The 24,304-nt window shown below is 42.0% G+C and overlaps 1 protein-coding gene across 3 annotated transcripts in view; it reads left to right on the forward strand.

Annotated features, from left to right (window-relative positions):
• MAP3K20 (mitogen-activated protein kinase kinase kinase 20) overlaps nt 1–22,499 on the forward strand; it is a 131,270-nt gene extending 108,771 nt beyond the window's left edge. For 2 of the 3 annotated variants that reach the window (XM_043525233.1, XM_043525232.1), the window contains exons 17-20: nt 5,330–5,446; nt 7,226–7,300; nt 8,569–8,719; nt 17,217–18,554. In XM_043525233.1, coding sequence (XP_043381168.1) covers nt 5,330–5,446; nt 7,226–7,300; nt 8,569–8,719; nt 17,217–17,908 — 1,035 coding nt within the window. In that variant the 3' untranslated portion in view covers nt 17,909–18,554. Of the gene's footprint in view, nt 1–5,329; nt 5,447–7,225; nt 7,301–8,568; nt 8,720–17,216 lie in introns of all 3 variants that reach the window. The other variant, XM_037912580.2, reaches the window with a different exon arrangement.
• Nucleotides 22,500–24,304: the final 1,805 nt, after the last annotated feature.

A 24,304-nucleotide genomic window follows, 5' to 3' on the forward strand; every position in this document is an offset into this window, starting at 1 on the left:
ACACTTGGGCCTTATTCTGATCTGACACTAGTGTAAAACGGGTGCCACTCTACTGATTTCAGTGTGGTTACTCCTGGAACACCACCAGCGTAAATGAGATCAGAAGTAAGCCCATACTCTTTGAAGGTGTTGAATGTAGGATGTGGTGCAGCAATTCCCAAAGGAAATGCACATTTTTATTGAACTATAAAGAGGTATATGCAGGCTCATTGAATTTTTTGGCTGAGCAACTTGCTCACTTGCCTTTCTATAGAACCTTTTTAGTATATATCTGGATTTTTACAGTACACCCAATGTGGATGTAATTGGCCTCTTCCCATCCCCATTCTCATACACGCAAAGTCCCAATAATCTGTCTTTGTACAGGGGACATGAGCAGTTCCCAACCCATAGACAGTCTGTTGGCTTGCAGCACAACCTCGCTCCAGGGCACTACTCCAGAGTGAAGTCTAGAATAGTAGCCACTGCATCTCCACATGGACAACAGTGGATGCAATGGTACTGTCCCAGCCTAGCCCAAACCTCCTTACACACCAGCCTCTCCTGGGCTGATATACAGAATCCCAGTCATGAATCCCTGAACAGCTACTTCCCCTAAAGGCAATCCATCCCGTGCCCCAACACAGTCCCATTGCAGAGTGAAAATCGCACAGAAAGCCTGGCACAGGCCCACAGCGTTAGAGGGTGGATTTCATCCTTTCTGAGGGCATGTTGGGCTTACTCCCCTGCACCACTTTTGGAGCTGTCTATCACTAGTGGTAACTGGGAGCTGTCTACAAAAGTACAGGGGTTTGTTAAATGGCATGAAGATATAGTCAGTGCTTGGAAAAGGAAATACTGTTTTTCACACTTCCACCTTTAAAATATTGCATTCACAAACAAGTGAACTGGCAATTTATTTTTATGGTGATGATCAGGGCCCTAAAAATCCTTATTTGCTTGCAACCACTTAGTGAGGACAGACCTTTGTAAACATGGCAGCTAATCTCAGAACCATTTCTGTCTTGGAACTCTGTCTGTCTCAGCTGCTGAAACCTGCTGTTTTAAAGGCAGTAGAGCTGAACATCTAGTGACAGCACCTGGGTTATTTATCATTATGTATAACCTGCTATGCTACATTTTATTATGCTGGATTTACATGAAAGATAATATCAAGTGAAAGATATTTTTGCATATTTAGCTACAGTAAGGTCCCAATATTATGTTCCTCATTCAGGCAAAATTCCCATTGATCTGGGACGTCTGCCTGAGTGAAAGATCAGGCCCTTCAAGTAAGCACACAGGCAATCAATTATATAAATGTATGTTTAGCTGGCATTTTTTCTTTATTTTTTAAGAGCACCTCTCTCTAAAGCCCCCTTTTTTCCTCCCCATACAAAACTGAAACAAATGCAGCAACCTTCTCTGTACTGGTGTCTAGTTGGCAGCAATCTGCCCTGACCTGAGACATGAGCCATTGTTAAGGGTATAACACATTTACATATTTTGCAATAAAACATCAGTTATTTGCATTACTGTGTCAAGTTTTATTTGATTCTTTCACCTAAAAATGACTCATTTTCCTTTCTTGTATTTTAAAAACCAACTACTCTAAGCTTGTTTGAGAATAATCAAAAATTGCCCATTTAGCTAGAAGTCATTTTCTTTTCAAAAGGCAAACGTTATTTAATCTTTCAGCTGTTCATTGTGCCATCATAAATACTTTCTTTTCAGCACAGTTGTGGGGACTGAAATGAGCCCACTAATTGCCTCCCATTTCGACTGACATGTGGTGGTTTAGTGGAAAGAGAACACAGCAGGGAGAAGGAAATAGGAGGCTGAGAAAATGAGAGCTAATTATTTTCACTGCCTCATGTCAGGCTCTGTGTCAGCCTTGTTTTTACAAACTGGAAGGTTTAGCACTAAATAAAACAAACTGGCGTCATGTTTTTATATACTGGCAGTGTCATGGAAGCAGCTGCACATCTCAAAGACAATATAATGCCTGCATTCGCATGGACACCATCTGACAGCCACTGTGAGCCACTACTAATGAGGATATCACAGTGGTGCCAAGTGAAAGGTGCTGAATTATGTATGATTCTTCATCAGTACAGCAATAGTCCTGTACATCATTATGAGACATTGTTTTGCTGAAGAGATTAAAACATTCTTAGTTCCAGACCCTGCAACCTATACACGCTACAAGAGGTTATTAATGGAATTTTTAGGGAGAGTTTCTTGTGGCTTTCTTTTTGGTTAAAAATATCTCATGGGACTAAGCAGTGGCAGGTCATGACACTATATATAAAAAGAAGAGAAGCAAATTAACCATACTTGTGTTATCTTCCTTTAAATCCAGCATAATAAAATGTAGCGTAGCAGGTTATACATAATGATAAATAACCCAGGTGCTGTCACTGGATGTTCAACTCTTATGTCTTTAAAACAGCAGGTTTCAGCAGCTGAGATAGATAATAGCTAAGAATGGAAAGGAGCTACCAGGGGCCTAAATCATCAACATGCTGCTACTTCTAATGCCAGCATGACCAGCACTTTTTTCATATTTCTTTCATCTTGCACTACATCTTACGTTTTCCAATATCCAGTTGCCTGCTAAGATGCTGTTTCCATTTTTTCTTGACTCTTAAACTTTTTTTTATTGCCACAACTGAATTTAAAAACATATCCTAAATTCATGCCTCCTTCCAGAATGAGATCTCTCCCCAGGGAGTGTTTTTTGTACCAAGAGGTGTGTGTTGTTGTTTGAAGCCCCTGGCTGATCTTTTATGTTTTCCTTTCGTTTTTCATTATTGACATTAATATTTGTTGTTTTAAGGTGAGTGATATGATCACAGGAATAAACGGAAGGCCTGGTTTTTAAAGTGTTCTTGGTTTACTCTTATGGATCTTAGGAGTAGTGAGTTTGAAATACTTTTATGATTTGCTTTTCTCTTACATTCCTACAGCCATTTTCAGAGGCTGTTGATTTATTGGCTTGTTCTAAATATAAGTCAGAAATTATCTGCACTCAAAGTTTGAGTGTTTGTGCCTCAGTTATGCAGTTGGCTTCCTCTTCATAGTTCGAAAGCTAAATCTGTTTTATTTATTTAAATCAAAACTGAAAAGATAGATATTTGACAAGGCTTTGTGTTTGAATTGTAAAGTGCCCAGGGAAATCTTTTGTGAAGGACATTGCGTAAATACATTTATAAACAGAGTATTTTTTAATGTGCCACTTCAACAGTATATGTTTTTTTCCCCACTTTATCGAGGTAGTAAACTGCGCCTTGACTCAAGAGATCTTTATGGCCCTGATTCAGCAGAGAACTTAACCACATGCTTTAGTCCCAATGAATTAAATAATTTGAATTAAGTGCTGAGCTGAACTGAAATGGACATAAGCATGTATTTATGTTCTTTGCTGAATCAGGGCCTATATATTAATAGGGGGAAGTAGAGCAATAATCTTTTCTACTTTTAAGCTTCTTTGAACTGTTGAAAGCTAGTGTTGCTTACTGTATGGTTAAACCTAAAGATTAGTATATACTTAGGGAAAGTAGCTGACTAGAAAACTGATCACACAAGTGTCTTGTCCACAAATCGGGCTGGTCTCTTTTTAATTTAAAAGATAAGTATTTTAAAAGGTGACATAGCAATATTCCTCAGATCAAATAAGATGTTCATTTTCCAGTGGACATAGAGGGCAGATTGAATGGTTTGGCCTGTGACAGACACAGAATTTTGAGGAGGAGTATGGGTCTGAGGACAGCGTTTTAAGGGGTAAGATTTCATATTTCATTGTATGAAACTGCAGTTTAAAGAAGAAAAGGCCTTGCTCATGCACTGCTCTTAGTATAGCTGAGTCCACAACTGTTTGGGCCAAAATGGTTTATTACCCTATCAAAGAGGCTTCTTCCTTTGGGTCTGATCCAAAGAGTTGCTACGCACCTTTACTTTGCTATGGAAGTCACTGGGAATTGCCAGGTACTCTAAGCCTGTCAGGCCCTATATTTAATGCAGTAATTACAGTTTTTCCTTTGGAGATAGGGGTTTGAATCACATTGTTTATCAAAACAGATTGATATTCATCAGATTTGGTTTGGAGGGAGACTTCACCAAAGTAGCACAAAATCCTGATTTACGCAGTAATAGACATCCTGAAACAAGATTCTGCAGTGCAAAGCATAGGAAGTAAAGTGGTGGTGATCTCTAAGCGCTCTGCTATGGTCTCTGGACCATATACATATTCCACAGAAATACACAGTGTTAAGTTTGTGCACATGGAGAAATTGAGGCACACAGACTTGCCAAAGGCCACGTGGCAATTCAGCGTCACAGCCACAATTGCAGCCTTGCGGCAAGATTTCAGCAGAGCTCATAATCTATGTAAGCACCTAAATGAAGAGGCCAGTTTTTCAAAATGCTCCACGCTCAGTGAGGCCCCAGATCTCCTGACTCCCAGTCTCTCTGCTCTGTTCACGAATCAGTAAGACAGAGAAATAGACTACATTGTTTCACAATTAAAACTCCCAGGGCCAGGCGAATGAGTCAGAGTGTGGGCATAATTTTAAGCATGTTTAAGAGCTTTGCCGGAGTGCTCAACACCTCACGGGATCAAGCCCTTTGCAAGGGGCTGAGTGCTTCTGACGGGTGGCTCCAATCCAACCGGTGGGACTATTCACCCGCTTCCAGCCAAGCATGTGCTTAAGTCCTTTGCTTGATCAGGGCCATAATTATTATTTTTATATGAAGTCCTGAGCTCCTTGAACTCTAGCTGAAATGAACAGGACTAGAGGACGCTCAGTATCACACAGGAGGATGCTTGGTACCTGATATAACTGGACTCTAATAACTTGCTGCTCCTTTATTCAAGCAGTTTTTTTAGTGGCATTTCTTAGACTCTATGATCATTTGTTCTTGGATTCACACGGAAGGACTCGTCTGGGCCCACTGGGAAATAAAGCTGATAATTCAGATTCTCTCTACTGCTGTGTTACTCTGTCTCAGCTTGCTTATGGAAACCTTCCATGCCTGCTCCTGAAACCGTATTTACCTATTAGTGTAAATATACCTGCTCTATCTTCCCTGAGCCTCTCAGAGGAAATTCTATCATTTAAGAAACTAAAACACAGTATCAAAATGACAACTGTTTCTCAGATGTGAACTAATAGAAATGCTACCAAGAAAACAGAAAGGTTCCTTCACTTTGGATACTTTTATCCTGAAAAGAATCCAGTAGGAATGTATTCCAAACCTTGGGTTTTAACACATTTAGGGTTTTGCAGATTTTGTTTATTTTTTGTTTTGTTTCTTGTTCTAAAATGGTATTACTCTCTCTCAATACTAGGACTGTAAATGGAAAATGTTTATGGAGATGGATGGGGATGAAATTGCAATAACCTACATAAAAGATGTGACATTCAACACTAACCTACCTGATGTAGAGATTTTAAAAATGACAAAGGTAGGGTTCTGTTTACAGCCTTTATGAATTCATATATCTCAAACAAAGACATTACATACCAAAGCAGTAGATTTTTGTGCTTGTGAAAACCTCAGTCTCTTGACAGCTTTTAAATAAAATGCATTATTTTTGAAGATTTGTATCATAATTTGAGTGATTTGTTAATATTCCCTATTAAGCCAGGCTAAGGATAAAGCAATATGAGAGGAATTATTTAAAATGTTCTTCTTTTACTTCCATGGTATGTTTTCTTTATTTGTTTACCACATTTAAATGAAAGAAAAAGTGCAAGTGATGAAAATGTTCCACTTACTGAAACTTCCATATGCTATTTGTATTTTTTTTAAACTTTGACTTTGTTATGAAACTCCTCTCTCAAATGTGATAAGATCTTAAACCCTACCCTTACAACCAAGATCAGAGCACAGTGCAAGGTATGGAACCTTGATTCCACAAAGTCATCAGAAAAGTAGTGAGCAGCCAATGCATAGAAAAGTCACAATAAGAGGAGAAAAAAACCCTGTCCGTTAACTTTAGTAACTCAAGCCCTAATGGCATCATAAAATGCAGCTTGTGACCATTGTTTTACTACAAAAATGGGAAAATGTGGCAAAGAAATGGAGTGGGTAGTCGAATGTATTCCACATTGAGCACCATCAGTGAAATATAGAGCATCTTCAACTCCACCTCAATAGGAGTTTAACTTGACTTCAGCATTTGCCTCTAAATATTTACCATCCAATGTCTTGACTGATTTTAATCTAGGAGATGGAAGTTGTTTTCATAGGCAGGGCACTCTGTTTGCCGTTCATTTCTAATTGATTGTTTTTTATTAATGTGACCCACCCTAATACCTTGGCAATGTGTAACAATATAAATTTCTAAATGAAAAAATATGCAACATCTTGATTGCCAATTAGAATGCTGCTCTAATGTGCCCTGATGGAAAAACTCTCATGAATGGCTTTAACTGTGTACATTCCTTATTCAGCGTTCATTGGCTGTTTTGTCTTAGGAATAACTGCTGGAGCCAAACCCTCAACAGGGAAAATAACAGGAAATAACAAAATATGGTGTTACCATGATAGGCTTATTACATAGTATTTCCCCACTGGAACTACCGTTAATGCTGTCCTTGTGTTTATGTGGCCACTGAATGCTGGAACCTTTATTATTAGTGTTAAGATTTGCTAGTTTTTGCATTTTCTCTTGTGAGAGACATTTTTTTGTATTTCATTTCTCAAGGCTTTGCATGTTTTTTCCTGTTAAATTTTTATCAGTATTAAAATTAAACACAAGGAGATTGTCAGGTATAAGCTTAATATTCCGCATATTTCTACACTCTTTTAACCTGGAGGAGAATGTCTTCAGGAATCTAAGTATCTGCTCTTGTTGTTTTTTAAAATTTCCTCTTTGTTGCCAAGAAATTAAAAAAGAATGAAATCAAATGCTAAGGTCCCTACAAAAACATTGTGTTTCTTATGCTCTGTCTGTAAAAGCAGTTAGCTTAAGTATACTATACTCCACAAATACATTTTACTGCTAATTTAGTAATGAATGTGGTATACAAACAAGGAAGTAAACAATTCCAAACGGTGTTGCTTTATGTCCCATTAATACATAGGAAAAATATGGATGCATTTGCCACATGAAAAAGGACAAAAGCTGTAGGGAATGAGTTTTTTTAAAAAACCTTTTTGGTGTAATAATAAAGCAATCAAATGACAAATAATAATCCTCCCCTCCCCACACACATGCTGTTTATTTTTCCCTTTTCAGCCACCATTTGTAATGGAGAAATGGATTGTGGGAATAGCAAAAGATCAGAATGTAGAATGTATTATTACATATGAGGTAAGTGCAGAAAAAGTAAAGCAAATACTTATCCAAGTTGAAAACCTACAGCATAATTTCATTAAAAGCTGGTAGCAGGGCACTTTGATTTTGCTGCATACTGTAATCAAGGTCCAGCACTGCATAATTAATTGTAAAATCTCGAGTTCTGATGAAAAACTGAATGATGTTTTCAGAGACTGTGTGTTCAGATTCCTGGCTGGGACAGCTCTCTCGCCCTCAAGTTAAAAGAAAAGGAGGACTTGTGGCAGCTTAGAGACTAACCAATTTATTTGAGCATAAGCTTCATGAGCTACAGCTCACTTCAGTGAGCTGTAGCTCATGAAAGCTTATGCTCAAATAAATTGGTTAGTCTCTAAGCTGCCACAAGTCCTCCTTTTCTTTTTGCGAATACAGACTAACACGGCTGCTACTCTGAAATCCCTCAAGTAAGAAAACTTTTTTATTTAAACAGTGGTCAGTATTGCTGGTGTTTGTTGTTACCTTGTCAGGGAAGTGCTAATTAGCTGATGAACAACAGGAGGAGGAAGAAGGTGATAAGAGAAATGGAGAGAAACATAAAATAAAATCTGGAGACAATTTAGCACTGTTTAACCTGATGGAAATTAGACTTTGTATTAAAACGTTTGGCTTACTTACAAAAAGTGTTTTATAAAGACCAACGGCATGCTTCACATTGAGGCTAATAATTGAAATCCCAGCTCTGTTCTGAGGTGTGGATTCAAGCAGGGCTATTGAGATAGGAAAATGCTGGACCTGGCTTGCTTGTCTCAGAAGTGAAAAACAGTGGTTTTCTCTGATAGGAAGACTAACCCCAGGTTCCTTTTAGCTAGTAGTGCCTCACAGGAGTCACAGGGAAAGACTGCAGGATTAAAGAGCTTTCTACTGTAGGCAAGTTACCATGAGGGGAACCCCCCCGCAACAATACCTGCCTACTGCCTATCTCTTTTAGCAGAAAGGACTATTTACTTGAAGTGCAACTTGATTTAGTTATTAAAATATTTGTTAAAAAGCAAGGCATTTCAATCTTGCCCTCATACAGGATATTAACTGAAAGGGGAATTTACGATCAGATTTTTAGCAGAATCATAAAACTGTTACTCAAAAGCCTCTGGATTCTAACAATCTCTGAGATCAGGCTAGAGGGTTTTACTAAAGAAACCCTATATACAAAATGACAACAACCTCAGAGTGTTATTGGAAGGTCACTGGTGTGGCAGTTTATTTTGTTGTGTCCTAAATCATAATCTGTTCTGTTTCTTGAATAGGGTGATGTCAGAGCTCCAAAAACCACCAGACACATACATGCAGTTCAGTGGAGTAAACTGAAAGCTCAGGATGAGGTGAAGTCAGTGCAGCTCATGATCCAGACCTCCCTCCCAAACTCGGAGGGCAGGCCAGGAAGCAGGTCCAGCTCAAGTAAGTATGTTTGAACAGCATTAAGTTTACTGCTGAAACATGCAAAACCTTTAAAGAAGGCATAACAAAAACTCACTAACTAAAATTCTATTTCAGCAATATGGGTCCGTCTCACAGCTTTGACAGGGATCTGTGGCAGCTGGGATGTCTTGCTGGGATGTATGCAGGAGAAACCCAGCAAAGCCACAGCGAGCCAGCGTAACTTTGAGGGATGTGAGAGAGAAAGACACTGGAAATGTTAGGTAGTCATGTGCTTATTGGCCCAACCTGGTTAAAGCGGGATTATTCTGTATATGTTGCTAAAGTAGTGGGTCTTTGAGACTGTAAATAATTCATGGCAATAAGTTGTCGCTATGCTGTGCACCATGCCACTTGGAGCTTCACAGTGACAGCAGGAACAGAACTCGGGTCATCCTGCTCCAAAAACCACCATCTCTTCCCATCTGAGTTAAAGGAGAATTTGCACTAGATATCAGTAGTAAAGAGCCTTAAAAAACCAGCTGAGTAGATCTGATCCTATCAGGTAGAGGGCATGTGCCCGTGCACACACACAAGTTCATTACAATTGTTTATTTGAAGTTTATCTTAACGTCTCCACTGATGTTTTAATTGTAAGTAGTAATGGGAGGTAAATCAATCTTTTGTCCTAACTAAACAGCCTATTAGTACTCCTGAAGATGTTTCCGTCCATCTGTCCAGTCTTCAGTTGTCTGAAGGTTGCTTTCTCACATTCATACAGTTTTACCATCTCTCTGAGCCCACCATGCAAGCCTTTCCAAACTGGAGGTTTGTCTGCACAGTGTGTCAGTGCTCAGCAAGCAGGGGTGTAAATCTACAGTGATCTAGCATACTGCACGCTAACTGGCCATGTGAACCCTGCTACCATGCACTAAAAGTTCTGTAGTGCTTTGACATACTTAGTGGCCAGTAGCAGTATCTGCACGGCACACTAAAGTCCTGTAGGTTCGCACTCAAGCTTCCTGAGCATGAAGAAACCCTGTATGTATGCTCTGGGTCTCATACTCTTCTCTTTAGCACATTAATGGAGGTTGGACCTATGCATCAATGGGCAAGTCGCTTCCAGGACTGTGGAGGTCCCTCAGATAGTGGAGCCATGAATGTTTTCACAGCACAAGGGAGGAGGGTAGATTCCAGGGACTATGCATAGAGGGGCCCAGCTGTGACAGAGCTCAGCTTGACTGGGGCTCCATGCTCAGGGTGGAGGGGTCGGGTCAGGAGATTCACCACTGGGAGAATAGAATCATAGACTATCAGGGTTGGAAGGGACCTCAGGAGGTCATCTAGTCCAACCCTCTGCTCAAAGCAGGACCAATCCCCAACTAAATCATCCCAGCCAGGCCTTTGTCAAGCTTGACCTTAAAACATCTCAGGAAGGAGATTCCACCACTTCCCTAGGTAACCCATTCCAGTGCTTCACCCTCCTAATGAAAAAGTTTTTCCTAATATCCAACCTAAACCTCCCCCACTGCAACTTAAGACCATTACTCCTTGTTCTGTCATCTGCTACCACTGAGAACAGCCTAGATCCATCCTCTTTGGAACTCCCCTTCAGGTGTTGAAAGCAGCTATCAAATCCCCCCTTATTCTTCTCTTCTGCAGACTAAATAATCCCAGTTCCCTCAGCCTCTCCTCATAAATCATGTACTCCAGCCCCCTAATCATTTTTGTTGCCCTCCGCTGGACTCTTTCCAGTTTTTCCACATCCTTCTTGTAGTGTGGGGCCCAAAAGTGGACACAGTACTCCAGATGAGGCCTCACCAATGCCAAATAGAGGGGAATGATCACGTCCCTTGATCTGCTGGCAATGCTCCTACTTATACATTCAAAATGCCGTTAGCCTTCTTGGCAACAAGGGCACACTGTTGATTCATATCGAGCTTTTTGTCTACTGTAACCCCAAGGTCCTTTTCTGCAGAACTGCTGCCGAGTCACTCGGTCCCTAGTCTGTAGCAGTGCATGGGATTCTTCTGTCCTAAGTGCAGGACTCTGCACTTGTCCTTGTTGAACCTCATCAGATTTCTTTTGGCCCAATCCTCCAATTTGTCTAGGTCCCTCTGTATCCTATCCCTACCCTCCAGCGTATCTACCTCTCCTCCCAGTTTAGTGTCATCTGCAAACTTGCTGAGGCTGCAATACATGCCATCCTCCAGATCATTAATGAAGATATCATTAATGAGGATTCTTCAATTCAGTTTGGCAGTAGGATCACATTATAGATACAGATTGCTGCTTGTGGGGCTGAAGTAAACTTCACACAGTGGCTTGTGGGAGACCATTGTCCTTGTCTTCCCCCTGGCCCGCTGCATCTTTTCAGCATCCTGTCCAGCTACATAGGCTGGATGCTGGGCTGAGGATTTTCCCCCAAGAGAATATACCCCATATTCTGAAGTGTCTCAGTGGTGGGCCTCAAACTTTAATCCATGAATAGTCACTGAATGGCTTTAGAGAGGGAGCGCACAGTAGCTTTAGTGTTGCACCCTGATACCGCCTGCAAACGTTGGTTGAATCAATGTGTGATGAAGATGTATCTGTCTGCCTCCATATGCTGACAAACTGACTCTTAGCCACGAAAAAAAGAAATGAGCCTGCTGTGAGCAAGAGGATCCCCTCTGTGTCTCCTCCCATCTCTTCCTTCCAATAGCTGTAGGGGAAGAGAGTCTTCCCCCAGCCCCTTCCTGGCTCCTTGGAGGGAGTGTTCTCAGTGGCTTCTATCCTGGCCTCCTCTCTCCACATTACACAAGGGGGCAGGAGTACTCCAGTCAGCTCTTGCCTTCTGCCTCCCTGTGTTCTGTTCATGGGCATCCGGAGGCAGAGGCAGCTCCCACAATGCCAGTGAGATTTGCTCTGCCTCCGTATTAGGAGCAGTGTTGTGATATGGATTCTCTTGCTCTGCCTAGCCATCTGGCAGAGGAGGCAGGGTGTTCATCAGAGCCATGGACACTGAGCTGCATGCAGAGCCATGAAGAGCTTCAGTGCGTAGCTCACACTGCACTGGAGGGTAAATCTAGCCTGCACATATAAGACTAAATGCCAGCAGTGCTGTGGGGAAGAATGGAAATTTGCATTACAAATTCTTCCAACACGTCTCAACGTGATCTCTTGGGCCAGCCTGGACTTGTGATTATTCAGTTCCGGAATCTTTATGAACAATGTTTATTGCGATTTATTCAATGAGATAAATTAAACAGGCTTTAAACTGAGATCACCGCACTGCTCAGACCTCTTTCAGAGTTCAGTGCACTGTTGACACAGATGGTCAAACGCAACCCTGCTGTAACTCCATTGCCTTCAGTGGAGTTTTGCCTGAAAATCTGCCCTCAGGACTATGTTATGATACAGACACACATACCTAAAGGCAATTTTGTGCCCAAGCTAAAGGGAGCCCATCAACATTCAAATATAGAAAACTTTTTAAAAAATTGCCAGTTCTTCTATGGGCTTATGTGTTTAATATTAGTCTCCCTCCCCTCCCCTTCCTTTGGTTCTACACCCCTTTACACCTTGTCACTATGAAGGTTGTAAATTCTTCAGTGCACAGTCTGTTTTCTATTATATAACTGTACCGTGCCCCGCACAATGGAGTCCTGATCGGGGTCTCTGGGTACTACTGCAATACAAATAATATATGAGAGTAATAACACAATAATGGATTGCTACTATGCACAAACATACGCTGTTTCATATCCTGCCCACTGAGCCATAAGATTTGTCCCACCCTGCAGAGAGATCGGGGTAGTTCCAAAGCTGCCAGTCTGAGGATGTCCAGTGCAGCCCATATCCCCACAAGCTCTGCCTGAATAACGGGGCTGCCTAGGCCACAGTCACATCTAGGACAAGGAATCTAGTTACAAGACAGTGGTCCCCTCACCCAGTTGTAACACAGCTCTAGTTTGCAATGCAGATGGGACCTAAAGTATGTTCTGTAGGGGTATATCTACACTGCAATAAAACACTCACAGCTGGCCCATGTCAGCTGACTCAGGATCATAGGACTTGAGCTGTGGGGCTATAAAATTGCAATGTAGATGTTTGGAGCCGAACTCTGGGACCCTGGCGGGAGTGGGGGGTGGGAGAGAGACCCAGAGCCCGTGCTTCAGCCTGAGCCCGAACATCCACACTGCAGTTTTATAGCCCCGCAGCCTGAGTCAGCTGATGTAGGGCAGTGTAGGCATACCCTAAGGGTTTGTCTTCATTGCAGAGTTAACTCAGAAGACTGGCACCCAGGTGAACCTAGCCCAGGTGTGAGCAGTCACATTGCAAAGCCAGAGCCAAGTTAGGGTGTCCTCGCTGGTGCTGCACTCACCTGGGTGTGTTGCTAGGACTTCAGGAGGCATCTCCCATGGTTCTTTGCAGTAAGTTTCCCTGCTGTACGATGCATTCCCAGTAAATTGTGGAACAACTTGTCTGCCATTCTAGGAGCGGGGGGAATTGTGGGAAGCTGCTGGAGGACTATCAGCACTCGAGTGATTAAGCCTGCATCCTTACTTCAGAGTGGGTGGGTACAACCCTGCGTGAACGTGGCACATGATCTCTAACCCTCCTCCCAGCCAGGCCAGCTAACCTGGTTTTAAAGCACCACCAAATTTGGGCTTTTTTTGTATTAATGGGAGGAGGTTTAATGGCAACACCCAGGTCAGACCCTGAGTTAACACTACAGGAAAGACATACGCTCACTGGGCTACATATTAATTCTGCATACAGAATGTGTCAGAACCGAGATATCAGGATTTCCAACTCTGAGTCAAGCAGTAGGAAGAGGGAAAACCTGCTGTAGCCCCACAGAGATTTTCAAGGCATAGAAATCGTTTCATTGCAACAAACAGGTGAGGTCCCCACTAGGAAGCTGACAACCCCTGTGCAAAGAGTGACACAGAACAGCCATTAAAAACAGTAAGTGTACTACTTCAGGTGCATCAAAGAGAGCATCTCATTCAGGGGATCAGTTAGTGGTGGTTTCCCTGATGTTATGAGATGGCTGCCTGCCACATGAGGCAAGGAAGCAGATGTGCTTCTGCAAAATAGTAACAACCAGAGTCCCAAATTAAAGTCCTGAAGCTGCCATTCCTAGGTAGATGAGGTCCGTGTTTTGCATCCACGGGCTAGTGAGAAGAACAAAGGAGACTGAATATAATACGCAGTACCTAGAAAGCACAAATGCTCATACTGCACGCATTTCTTTAAAACTGTAACTTACCAGGAGAAGGCTAAGAAACCTGGAAAGCCATTCACATCGTCTTTTTCAGGAGGGTTCATCTTTATGTGTAGACAGAGCTGTCTGACAGGGAGGCATCACAATCAGCCCTTGACAGGAAAGACTCTTCCCCTTGGATATATCTGACATAAAATTGAAGTGATTTTAATCCCTCAGCATTCAACTAAAAGCCTGAGGAAGCGAAAACAAATACTAGCCCCCTCCCCCCCCCAAGCCCACAAAATGGGAATGATTTTCTATTAACTCTCTAAGAAGAGAAGATATTTAGTTTGTGTGTACACTCTGCATTAAACCAGACCTCTGGAAATTTCCCATTGCAGATGCTGTGGTAACATCTCTAGTAAAAGACAGTATTCATGACAGAGCTATTCTTCCCTCAGAAAACCAGCAATAAGATGGAGGAATCTGAAATCCTCTGCTATAGCTATTTGCATTTCAGTTGAGTTTAAGCAGCCTGGAAATGCCAAGTGTATGGTCTCCTGTTGGAATATTAGCATTTTTTAAGGACAAATCCATTTAAATCTATTCTGAACAAAATTACTTAAGCTTCATTCTGCATGTATATTGTATATATCTATTGTATGGCATCTTATACAAACAGGCCTAATTTTTAGAAGGGCTTCAACTCAAGTTGTGGGTGCTAAGAACTTCTGAAAATTAAGCCCTCTCTCTATCTGCTGTTTTTTACAGAATCCATCAACGTAGAACCTTCCCAAATAAATTAAATCTACATAGCGAGGTCAATAGTAGACCTCACGAAATCTTCTGTTCTCCCTTTCTTGGCTGTAGAAAGATCTGCTTGTCTTACATATGTATAATAATGTTGGGGAATCTTATGTGTTTTTTTTATTTATCTAATTTGACTTCATTCTAATTTTATTTTTCCATGTATTATATTTTGATATGGGTGCAGCAGGAAGTCTTTTACAAAAGTTTTCTTGTAACATGCCCTTAAGGTGGTTAGACTGAATTAGTCTGACCTCATTACACAGCTGTTATCCCCTCAACTGAGAACAATATTTCTGGCTCTGATGTGCTTTGTAAAGTGCATTGTCCTACAGGTGCACAGCTTTTCTTGGCGGGTTCTGAATGGAGATGTGGTTCTGATCTGTTGATGACTTTGAAAATTAGGACCAAGTCCTTGTACAGTCTGGAGGCGATGAACGCAGGTCCACAGAAGCCAGATCCCCATCGAGGATGAAAGAGCAGTTTCCTAGTCAGATGCAGGTTGAAGAAGGCATTTGTCACTATGGATGCTATTTGTTCATACAGGCTTAATGAAGAGTTGAATGGGAATCCACCCTTCATACCAGTTAGACAGTTTCTCCCCTGCAATTTATCTCCGGAATGGGGAGGACAATGTCTGGGCTGTTTCTTCAATATATTTGCCCCTTCTGACCAACATGACTTCAGTTCTGTTTGGGTTGAGTTTGAGACAGCTGCTCTTTATCCAGGTGATGATCTCTTTCAGGCATTGGGACATCCTTGTGATCTCATGGGCTGTGCTGATACAAAGTGAGATCTACAGGTGGATGTCACTGGTATAGCGTTGGCAGAGGAGCCCATAGCATTTTGCCCCCTCTCCAAACAGTCTTAGGTGGATATTAAACAGAAGGCGAGACATCACCAATCCCTGTTGGAAGCCATTGTAGTGCTGAACCATCTATGTTACATAAGTGGGACAATAGTATCCTATGATCAACTGCATCCAAAGCTGCAGAAAGGCCAAGAAGTATGAACATTGAGGTATAGTCTCTATCCATTTCAATGAGGAGCATGTCTTTCAGTGCTACTAGTCCTTTGTGCTGTGCCCTGGTCTGAAGCCTGATTGTGAAGCATGCAGTATATTGGCAGATGTCACATTACTGGAACGTGGTTTCCACTACTCTGTCAATGATTGTGATGAAAATGGGAAGTTAGAGAAGGGACAATAGTTGGAGAGAATTTGCTCATCCAGCTATCTGAGGATCTGAAAGACAACAGGAAAATTGGCAGGTTTGTGTCTCTGAAGAAAACATTGCTTATTCTAGTTCGCAGGGGCTTTTGCTTTGCAGGAGGGGTATAGACCTGGTCTGCAGGTAGTGCCTTGAATTTTCTTTAGGGCTTCTAGGGCTACATCATGTGTGAGGGGTCCAAGCCATCAAGAGTGGTATATTAGTAAATGCTATCTGGTCCTGTTTCAAGTTTACAGCTGCAGTTAGTTCTTCGCATATTTGGTTGATCTTCTCTGTGAAATGGGATAGGGCTCTTCATGCTGGTTGGTGCTTAGTGTTTGGATTATGTAAGATGGATTGACTATCCAATACCTCTACCAGCTGTGATTTGATGGCTGGATGGCGAAGGAATAGAAGGTGGGGAGGAATTCATGTGGGGCTTTTTGGGGGGTGGAGAGCAGGAAGGTGGGTGTTGTTTCTGTTACTGCAGTGGTGTAGTTCTTCAGGAAGTCTTTGTGCTGTTGGTGGATGAATTCAGATCAGGTTTTGCATCACTTCTGCCTATGCACTTCATTGGATGTAATTTATGTGTGAACCCCAGTGATCGTTTTGATCAGTGCAAGTGTAGAGAGTGGCTTGGGCAGTACTGGGTGTCAGATGATTATACAGTTTTATAAGCACCCTGCCTAGTAGCTGGGTGGTTTGGTCTCCTACAACATGCTGAAAGAACAGATTTCCTTCCCTGTATATAGGTCATTTTTGTGACTTACTGTATTTTATTGGCTCATAATTATAGTCCTTGGAGCACTTGCTGGTGGTCCAGGTGGACAGCCGGCCTGTCACATGATGTTGTGGCTCCTTGTTTCAAGCTTCTTTTACAGGTCTCAGGCTCTTCTTTGCAATGTAGGCTGTGCAATCATTTCCCAAGGGCAGTAGCTGAAGACAGATCAGAGGGGATATTTAAAACTAGACTACACAAAACACAAGAAAACATTCTATAGGAAGCAAATCTGCTTTGGTGGGTAGATGGACTGAATGGTTTAATAGGTCTTTTCCATTTCTAACCTCTGTGATCCACACAGGTGACACTATATGCACCAGTTAATTGATGCATTAAATAACGTTGTTTTGAATACTGTAAAACCTGGGATTAATTTCTGGCAGGCTGAGAGGGAGGGGAATAACTTGACTGATATGTTATATTTTGCTACATTCTTAGCAGCAATTACTCTCTAGATATTTTGAGTCCTTATCGCAGGTCTTTATTAAGTGGGAATGCAGTTTCTTGGCGATTCAAATCACGTGACTCTTGTTTCCATTTATATTTCAGATATAGATGTTGAATGGATGTACACTCTAAGACTGCGTCAGATGGAAAAAAGCACTTCACACCATCATTCCCATTCCCACAGTCCTAATAGTGTGACACAATTTTTACCATACCTTCACAACCAAGACTCCTATGCTGCTGCTGTAAGACGGACACGAATTCCTATTAGCTATCAGCTTACACCAATAAATCATTCCAGAAGTTCATCTCCAACCCCATATGGACTGATGAGAACTCTATCGTCGCTACATCTTAATTCAAAGGGAAGTAGTACCTCTAGTGCAGCTTCTGATAGCCCTTCAGAAAGGGACAGATCTGCAAGCAAAAGCAGGAACAGTTATGTCCGTGACTCTGGACTCTCCATAAATGGAAGATATAGTGGAAAAAGCCCACAAACTGCTTCTGCAGCACCTAGTCATTGTGGAAAAATGTACAGGACTTCCCAGTCAACACTCAACCCATCAAAGTCATATGACCACAAAAAGCGCACACACAATCCCCATCAACCCAAGTCCATACCAGGTATGCCTTTGAAAACAGAAAGCAAACCTAAAGAAAATGATGAAGAGACCAAAGTTAATGAAGGTGGATGGATAAAGGTAGAGTATTCAAAGAAATCTCATAGACAGAGTACAGGCAAGTCACCTAAAGAGAGACCAAAGGGAACTTGGCGAAACCGGAGAATGTTCTGAAGAGGGGACTAGCTGACGTTTTCTAGAGCGGTTTTTTCCCTTTAATTTAACAGAATTTTTGGTTTATACAAAGAAATCAGACCTACTGTTTAAAATTTTTCCACCCTTAGTATATGCCTTCTAGAAGACACTACCTCTTACTGAGATGACAGCCAAACTCACTCAGTCAATGGCCACTGTTGGAAGACAGGATACTTGGCTAGATGGACCATTGGTCACCCAGTATTGGTCACCCAGTATGCTCTCATGTTCAAACAGAGAGCAGAAACGGGGTTCCACTACTAGTCACAGCTCCCACAAAGAACATCTGTCAGGGACAGCTCCTGGTCATGATGTTTTCATTCCAAATATTGGTGAATTGCAACTTCTTTTCTCTCCTCCCTTTCTTGGCTTGTGTCCCTGGTTGGCTGGGAGTCCATTACATTAGCTTAATCATTCAATACAAACTAAATACGGTAACTGTGTATCATGACAAAAAGTTCTTCTGTTCATTCTTATCAAGTGTTGCTGTTATGGCACCCAGCAACCTCACGCTCTGGATGCCGGTAGTGTGCCCTGATGTTCAGGAAGAGATCATTATCTTAGCCCTGGTCTACACTAGGACTTTAGGTCAAATTTAGCAGCGTTAAATCGATGTAAACCTGCACCTGTCCACATGATGAAGCCCTTTATTTCGACTTAAAGGGCTCTTAAAATCGATTTCCTTACTCCACCCCTGACAAGTGGATAAGCGCTTAAATCGGCCTTGCCGGGTCGAATTTGGGGTACTGTGGACACAATTTGATGGTATTGGCCTCCGGGAGCTATCCCAGAGTGCTCCATTGTGACTGCTCTGGACAGCACTCTCAGCTCAGATGCACGATTGTTTGCCGTTGCTCTGATGCAGGGAGGGGCAACGGACGACACGGCTTACAGGGTTGGCTTACAGGGAGTTAAAATCAACAAAGGGGGTGGCTTTACATCAAGGAGTATTTCAGGCAGGACTTCACGGAGGGTTCCAATAAGAAATGGTGCACCTAAGTTATTGTTCTTATTGGAACAAGGAGGTTAGTCTGGCCTCTGATTGATACATGGCTAGATTTACCTCGCTGCACCTTCTCTGTGACTGACTGCAGTGTGACCTAGAGGAATGAGTCCCCTAGACGGGGGGCGGGGGGCAGTTTGCAAATGAGTACAAAACAAATCTGGTCTATTTCTTGTTTTGATACACTCCATCTATCTTTTACATCTTTGGCTGGCAGCAGACGGTGCAGAAGGACTGCAAGCCATCCACATCTCATGGCTTGGCAGAAGATGGTACAATAGGACTGCTAGCCATCCTCATCTCTTGCCTGCCCGGCAGAAGATGATGCAGTAGGACTGCTAGCAATCCATATCACCTGCCTGCTCACCATAAGATGGTTCAATAGGACTGACTGCAGGACTAAAGAGAATGACTTGATCAAGTCACTCCAAATTTAGTCCCTGCACCCATGTCTGCCCAGGCGCTCCTGATCGACCTCACACAAGCGACCAGGAGCACCTCAGACATGACGATGACGGCTACCAGTCCTATTGCACCGTCTGCTGCCACAAGGCAATCGGTTGCTGCTGCTGTGTAGCAATGCAGTACCGCATCTGCCAGCACCCAGCAGACATACGGTGACAGTGAGCTGAGCGGGCTCCATGCTTGCAGTGGTATGGCGTCTGCACAGGTAACTCAGGAAAAAAGGCGCAAAACGACTGTCTGCCCTTGCTTTCACAGAGGGAGGGAGGGAACGGGGGCCTGACAATATGTACCCAGAACCACCCACGACAATGTTTTAGCCCCATCAGGCATTGGGATCTCAACCCAGAATTCCAATGGGCAGCGGAGACTGCGGGAACTGTGGGATAGCTACCCACAGTGCAACACTCCGGAAGTCAACGCTAGCCTCGGTACTGTGGAAGCACCCCACCGAGTTAATGCACTTAATGTACTTAGAGCATTTTCTGTGGGGACACACACACTCGAATATATAAAACCGATTTCCAAAAAACCAAGTTCTATAAATTCGACCTAATTTCGTAGTGTAGACATACTCTTATTTCACAACCCTCAGTACAGATCTCCCCTCCACACACCCCAATTCTGCTCAGTCTGCTCCTGTCCTTCCTCCATCTGCTCCCAGTTTGCCCTCCACGGGTGAGAAATCCCCACCTCTCCCTTCGTTTAAAGGCACAGCTCCCATATATTAACACACTGTGAGACATGGATTTGTCATGATCAGAAAGGAAAAAAAGGTGACAGGTTTTTTATGCTGTTCTTAGGAGAGAAAAAGAGAGAGAAATTATCTTGACAATAGCTACATCTAATTCTATTGAAGCCTGTGATAATATTTATCCCTGTGCAGCTCGCATTTTTTAAATTGCATTTTAAGTGCTATCTTGTCTTGCAGTCTTCAAGTAGTAAAGAGAAGGTCAGCAAACTTTGTGATTAATGTGGTCTGTAACTCCACAGAGAGGAAAGACGCAGCTGTAGGCCTGCTTCTCTTCAGAAAGTTTCTTGTTGACCTTTTCACTCAAATTGAATTTCATGCAATTAAAAAAAGTTAAGATTTCCCAAGATTAAAAAAAAGAGAGAGACAGAGAGACAGAGAGAACCGAAAAGAAGCCGAAAGCAATGATGGCACAAGCTTGAAGCTGAAAAGCTGTAAATTAGTGATGACTTTTGTTGAGAGAGGCAGCAAATTCCAGCCTTGCTGCAACATGACTGTGAGCAGCTGGGGGTCCTGTAAGACAATGGGCAGGACTTTCTGGAATGCAGCTAGAGTCAATTTTAATGAAACTGTTTATAAGGTGTAAGGTTGGAAACTGACACGAGTCCACCCAATTTAAGCTTAATCAATTTTTGCCTTTATTTATAAATTTTTCAGACAGAATTGCTCCTTATAATTCCTCATCACATAAAAACAAATAAAATGGAACAAGCAGGGGCCCAAGTTACTGAGTTCCTGGGTACCAGGAGCCTCTTGTCCCCTTCAGGATGGTCATCTCAGTTTCTGGTCCAGTATTCGCCGACTTGGGCCCTGTTTGCTTGGTGTCTTATATCTTCTGACATTACATATTCATTAGCTTTCTTCCAATCAATGATGAACATTGTGTCTTACATAACCTGTACAATACTCATGTGCAAGCTTCAAACTTTTGCTGTCTACGCTGTTTTCATGTCATTATGCCTCATGTCCCCCTACTCCTGTTTCTCCCAACATAGAGACTTTTTAGCGTTATGTTTTGTGTATTTTATTGTATTGGTTAACTTCCTTTTATCTATGTCCTCCAACACTATACATCCCATGAACAAAACATCACCTTTATCCTTTCAGCTGTGAACATTACTTAAGCCCACCTACAAAAGAGAGAAATTGGCACATCAACACTCATGTCAGAGCAAAGGCTAGGCCAAAGCCTTGGCATCAGTACTATCCTGGCCGATCCAGACTCATTCACTATACATAATCATAAACCTTTAACATCAGACTAACAAAATGTAACCCTTATATTTACTATTCAGTAATTCTTCAGCTTTGAAAATCGTAATTCAATACTGTACATACATATCCTAAATTGTTCATTAACCTTTATTTTTTGAGTAGGGGAGTGATGGAGAACAATGTGACCTTAATGTTAGCATTTTCTTATTGTTTCCAAACATGGATGATCAGGGGACTTTTTGCTCAAAGTCTAGCATCACACTTGTATATTATTAAAAAGCATTGTCAGTATTTTGCCTGTTGCATTTTGAAGTACTTTAGACAATTTTAGGGCCTAGGTATAATTAATTGTTCCCCGACATATTGACTCTTTGCTGGCCAAAATAAGATAAGTGACAACAATCCTATTTCTGCAGCGAGTCTCAGAGCCCCAGATGACTTGGGCTCATGGGGCTCCTTCCATGGGCTAAAAATAACAGCATAGACAGTCCCACTTGGACAGGCACCTGGGCTCTGAAACATGACAAGGGGGATGGTTCTCAGAGCCAGAGCAACAATGTCTGCGTTGCTATTTTTAGCCCCATAGCTGAGTCAGTTAATCCAGGCTCTGCAACCTGTTGCTACAAGGTTGAGTTTTTTTGTTCTGTCTGTCTGTTTGCAGTGTAGACGTACCTTTAGCTAGATAAATGATTGTGGATTCCCACGTATTGTTAGTTTCACTTCAATATTCACCAATGCAAAGTATCAAATATCCTTTCCTTTGAAGCTATTTTTCGACACTTTATACCAAAACAAATGTATTGTGAAGGCTGTGCAGTCAGTTTCCATTCTGATTATCAGCCTGTCACAGGGCCAAGGTGAAACACAGAGAGAAAAGTTACCTGGAGCTCAAAAATCAGGATAGGTTTTATTGTGCAGGGACTCTGGGTTAATCCAGATTTACAACCTGCGGACTGCTCAGTTTTACACTGAGGATTTAGAATGCTGCTCACGGACTGAGGATCAGCAAGCTGCAAAAGGTGCCTTTGTCCCCATCTCTCCACACTTGGTCTGAGCACAGCTCAGCTGGTCTGAAGAATCGGGGTAACAAATTTTAGGTGCTGATTTAAAAAAAAAAAAAAAAAAAAAAAAAGGTCCTAGAATAAACACTGCACAACTATCATCGTTATCCTAGACCTTGTCTACACAGGTAAATTGACCTGTATAATTGGTTCAGAATAAGCTATTCCAGGATAGCTTCCCCTGTGGACACTCTGCTCCAGAATAGTGACTTTATTTCAGAATCATTATAGAACAGAGTAATTATTCCAGAACAAAAGTCACTTTTATTCAGGAATGGGGTGTCTGGAATATTTTAGTCTGCAATAGCTATGCAGTATGAACTGTAACATGGGACCTGGAGGTTGACATCACAGCTGAAAGCTGAAATTTTAGTTGTGGCTCTACCAGCCCCCAAGTGATAGGGAGCGGATGCTAGATCAGGTCTAAGAGCTCAAACCAGGTACCTGCAAACAAGGGATGTTTGGAGGCCTCTAAGTATGTCATTATGGCTCTGTGATTTACTTATGAATCACCATCATGTAGGTTGTCATTCCTGGAGCTGCTGCCCTCAAAAGCTGCCGTGCTAGGAAATAACCTCACAGTGTCATGCCAGACAGTGCTCATTGGATTGATTCCTAGATATCTCAATACCAGAAGCAGAGCTTCCGAGAACAACATAAAAACATAGCTGTCTGCACCATTTTGAACTGAATTATAATAAGGAGGGAATTCTGCTGCTCCTGATGTAGCCATTTGGCTCGATCAACTTCAGATGAAATTGTAGTTGCTGCTCTACACCGGCCCTACGAAAGAAGAGGAAGAAGGAGGGAACTGACAGGTTGAGGTGGAGACATACTTGTTACACTGAATTGGGGGTTTTATTTCCTGTGTTCAAAACATGTTCACTCAAAACCAAGCTAGCAGAAACAGGGGTCACTATTGGTAGGGCCTCATTGTAGAAAACCTAAGAACTTTATCACTTAGCTATCTTTCCCTTTCACAAACATATTACATGACAGAAGATGGAACAAAATAACAACAAGACTGTGCTAGAGCTCAGTTAGTCTGTATGTATAGCTGTGTGATGATAAAGTTGTTTTATGTTTGTTTTGAAGTGCTCAAAGCTGTTGAGCCACTCTGATTTACTTGAGCATGGCCTGAAAGAATAGATGCATAAAGTAGCCATTGCCTTAGTTAGGGTACATGGAAAATCAAACACTGAACCTTGTTCCCCACTCAGAACAAGAATTGTACTTTAATTGGTGTTCCCTAACTAATATTTCTTGGTCCAACCAGAGTTGAATTTTGTGTAATACCTCGTGTTAATTGTACCTGAGAATATTTGCTAGAATTGGGCCTCAGTGGTAAAATTTGAAGATCCAAAGATCAGGAATAGAGAGGGTTGCATCCAGGATCATGGTTTGAGCCTTCCCTAATCCCAGAAAGAATCTGTGACAGTTTGCAAGAGGGTATTTACTTTACAGATGGGTCAGGAGGACAACAGGGTAATTATACTGATCTTGGATAAGGCCTGACCTGACAGAGATTCTAGGAGGTGTGATTCTAGGAGAGATTCTATTGGCGGTAGCCATCCAAGAGCTGTCAGCTGGCGGTGGCTGATTATCAAGATGTCCAAACTGATTCCTCTGCTGTTTGTAAGCAATTTAATTCTGTGCCTAATTTTAATCTGCAATGTACTGTGTGTGTCCACATCTGCTGTGTTAAAGCATTCATTAGTATTTAAAGGGAAATCTGATGGTATTGATCACTCTTATTAAAACTAAACGATCACGTATCTGTGACTAACTAGAAATCTTCTCCCTGTGTAATGATGGCTGTTAAAGCAACAGTGACAGAACTTGTCAAAAATCTATGTGCTAGAAGTATTTGATAGGCCAGAGTG

Source organism: Chelonia mydas, chromosome 11 (genome assembly GCF_015237465.2).
Source record: "Chelonia mydas isolate rCheMyd1 chromosome 11, rCheMyd1.pri.v2, whole genome shotgun sequence".
Taxonomy (NCBI): domain Eukaryota; kingdom Metazoa; phylum Chordata; order Testudines; family Cheloniidae; genus Chelonia; species Chelonia mydas.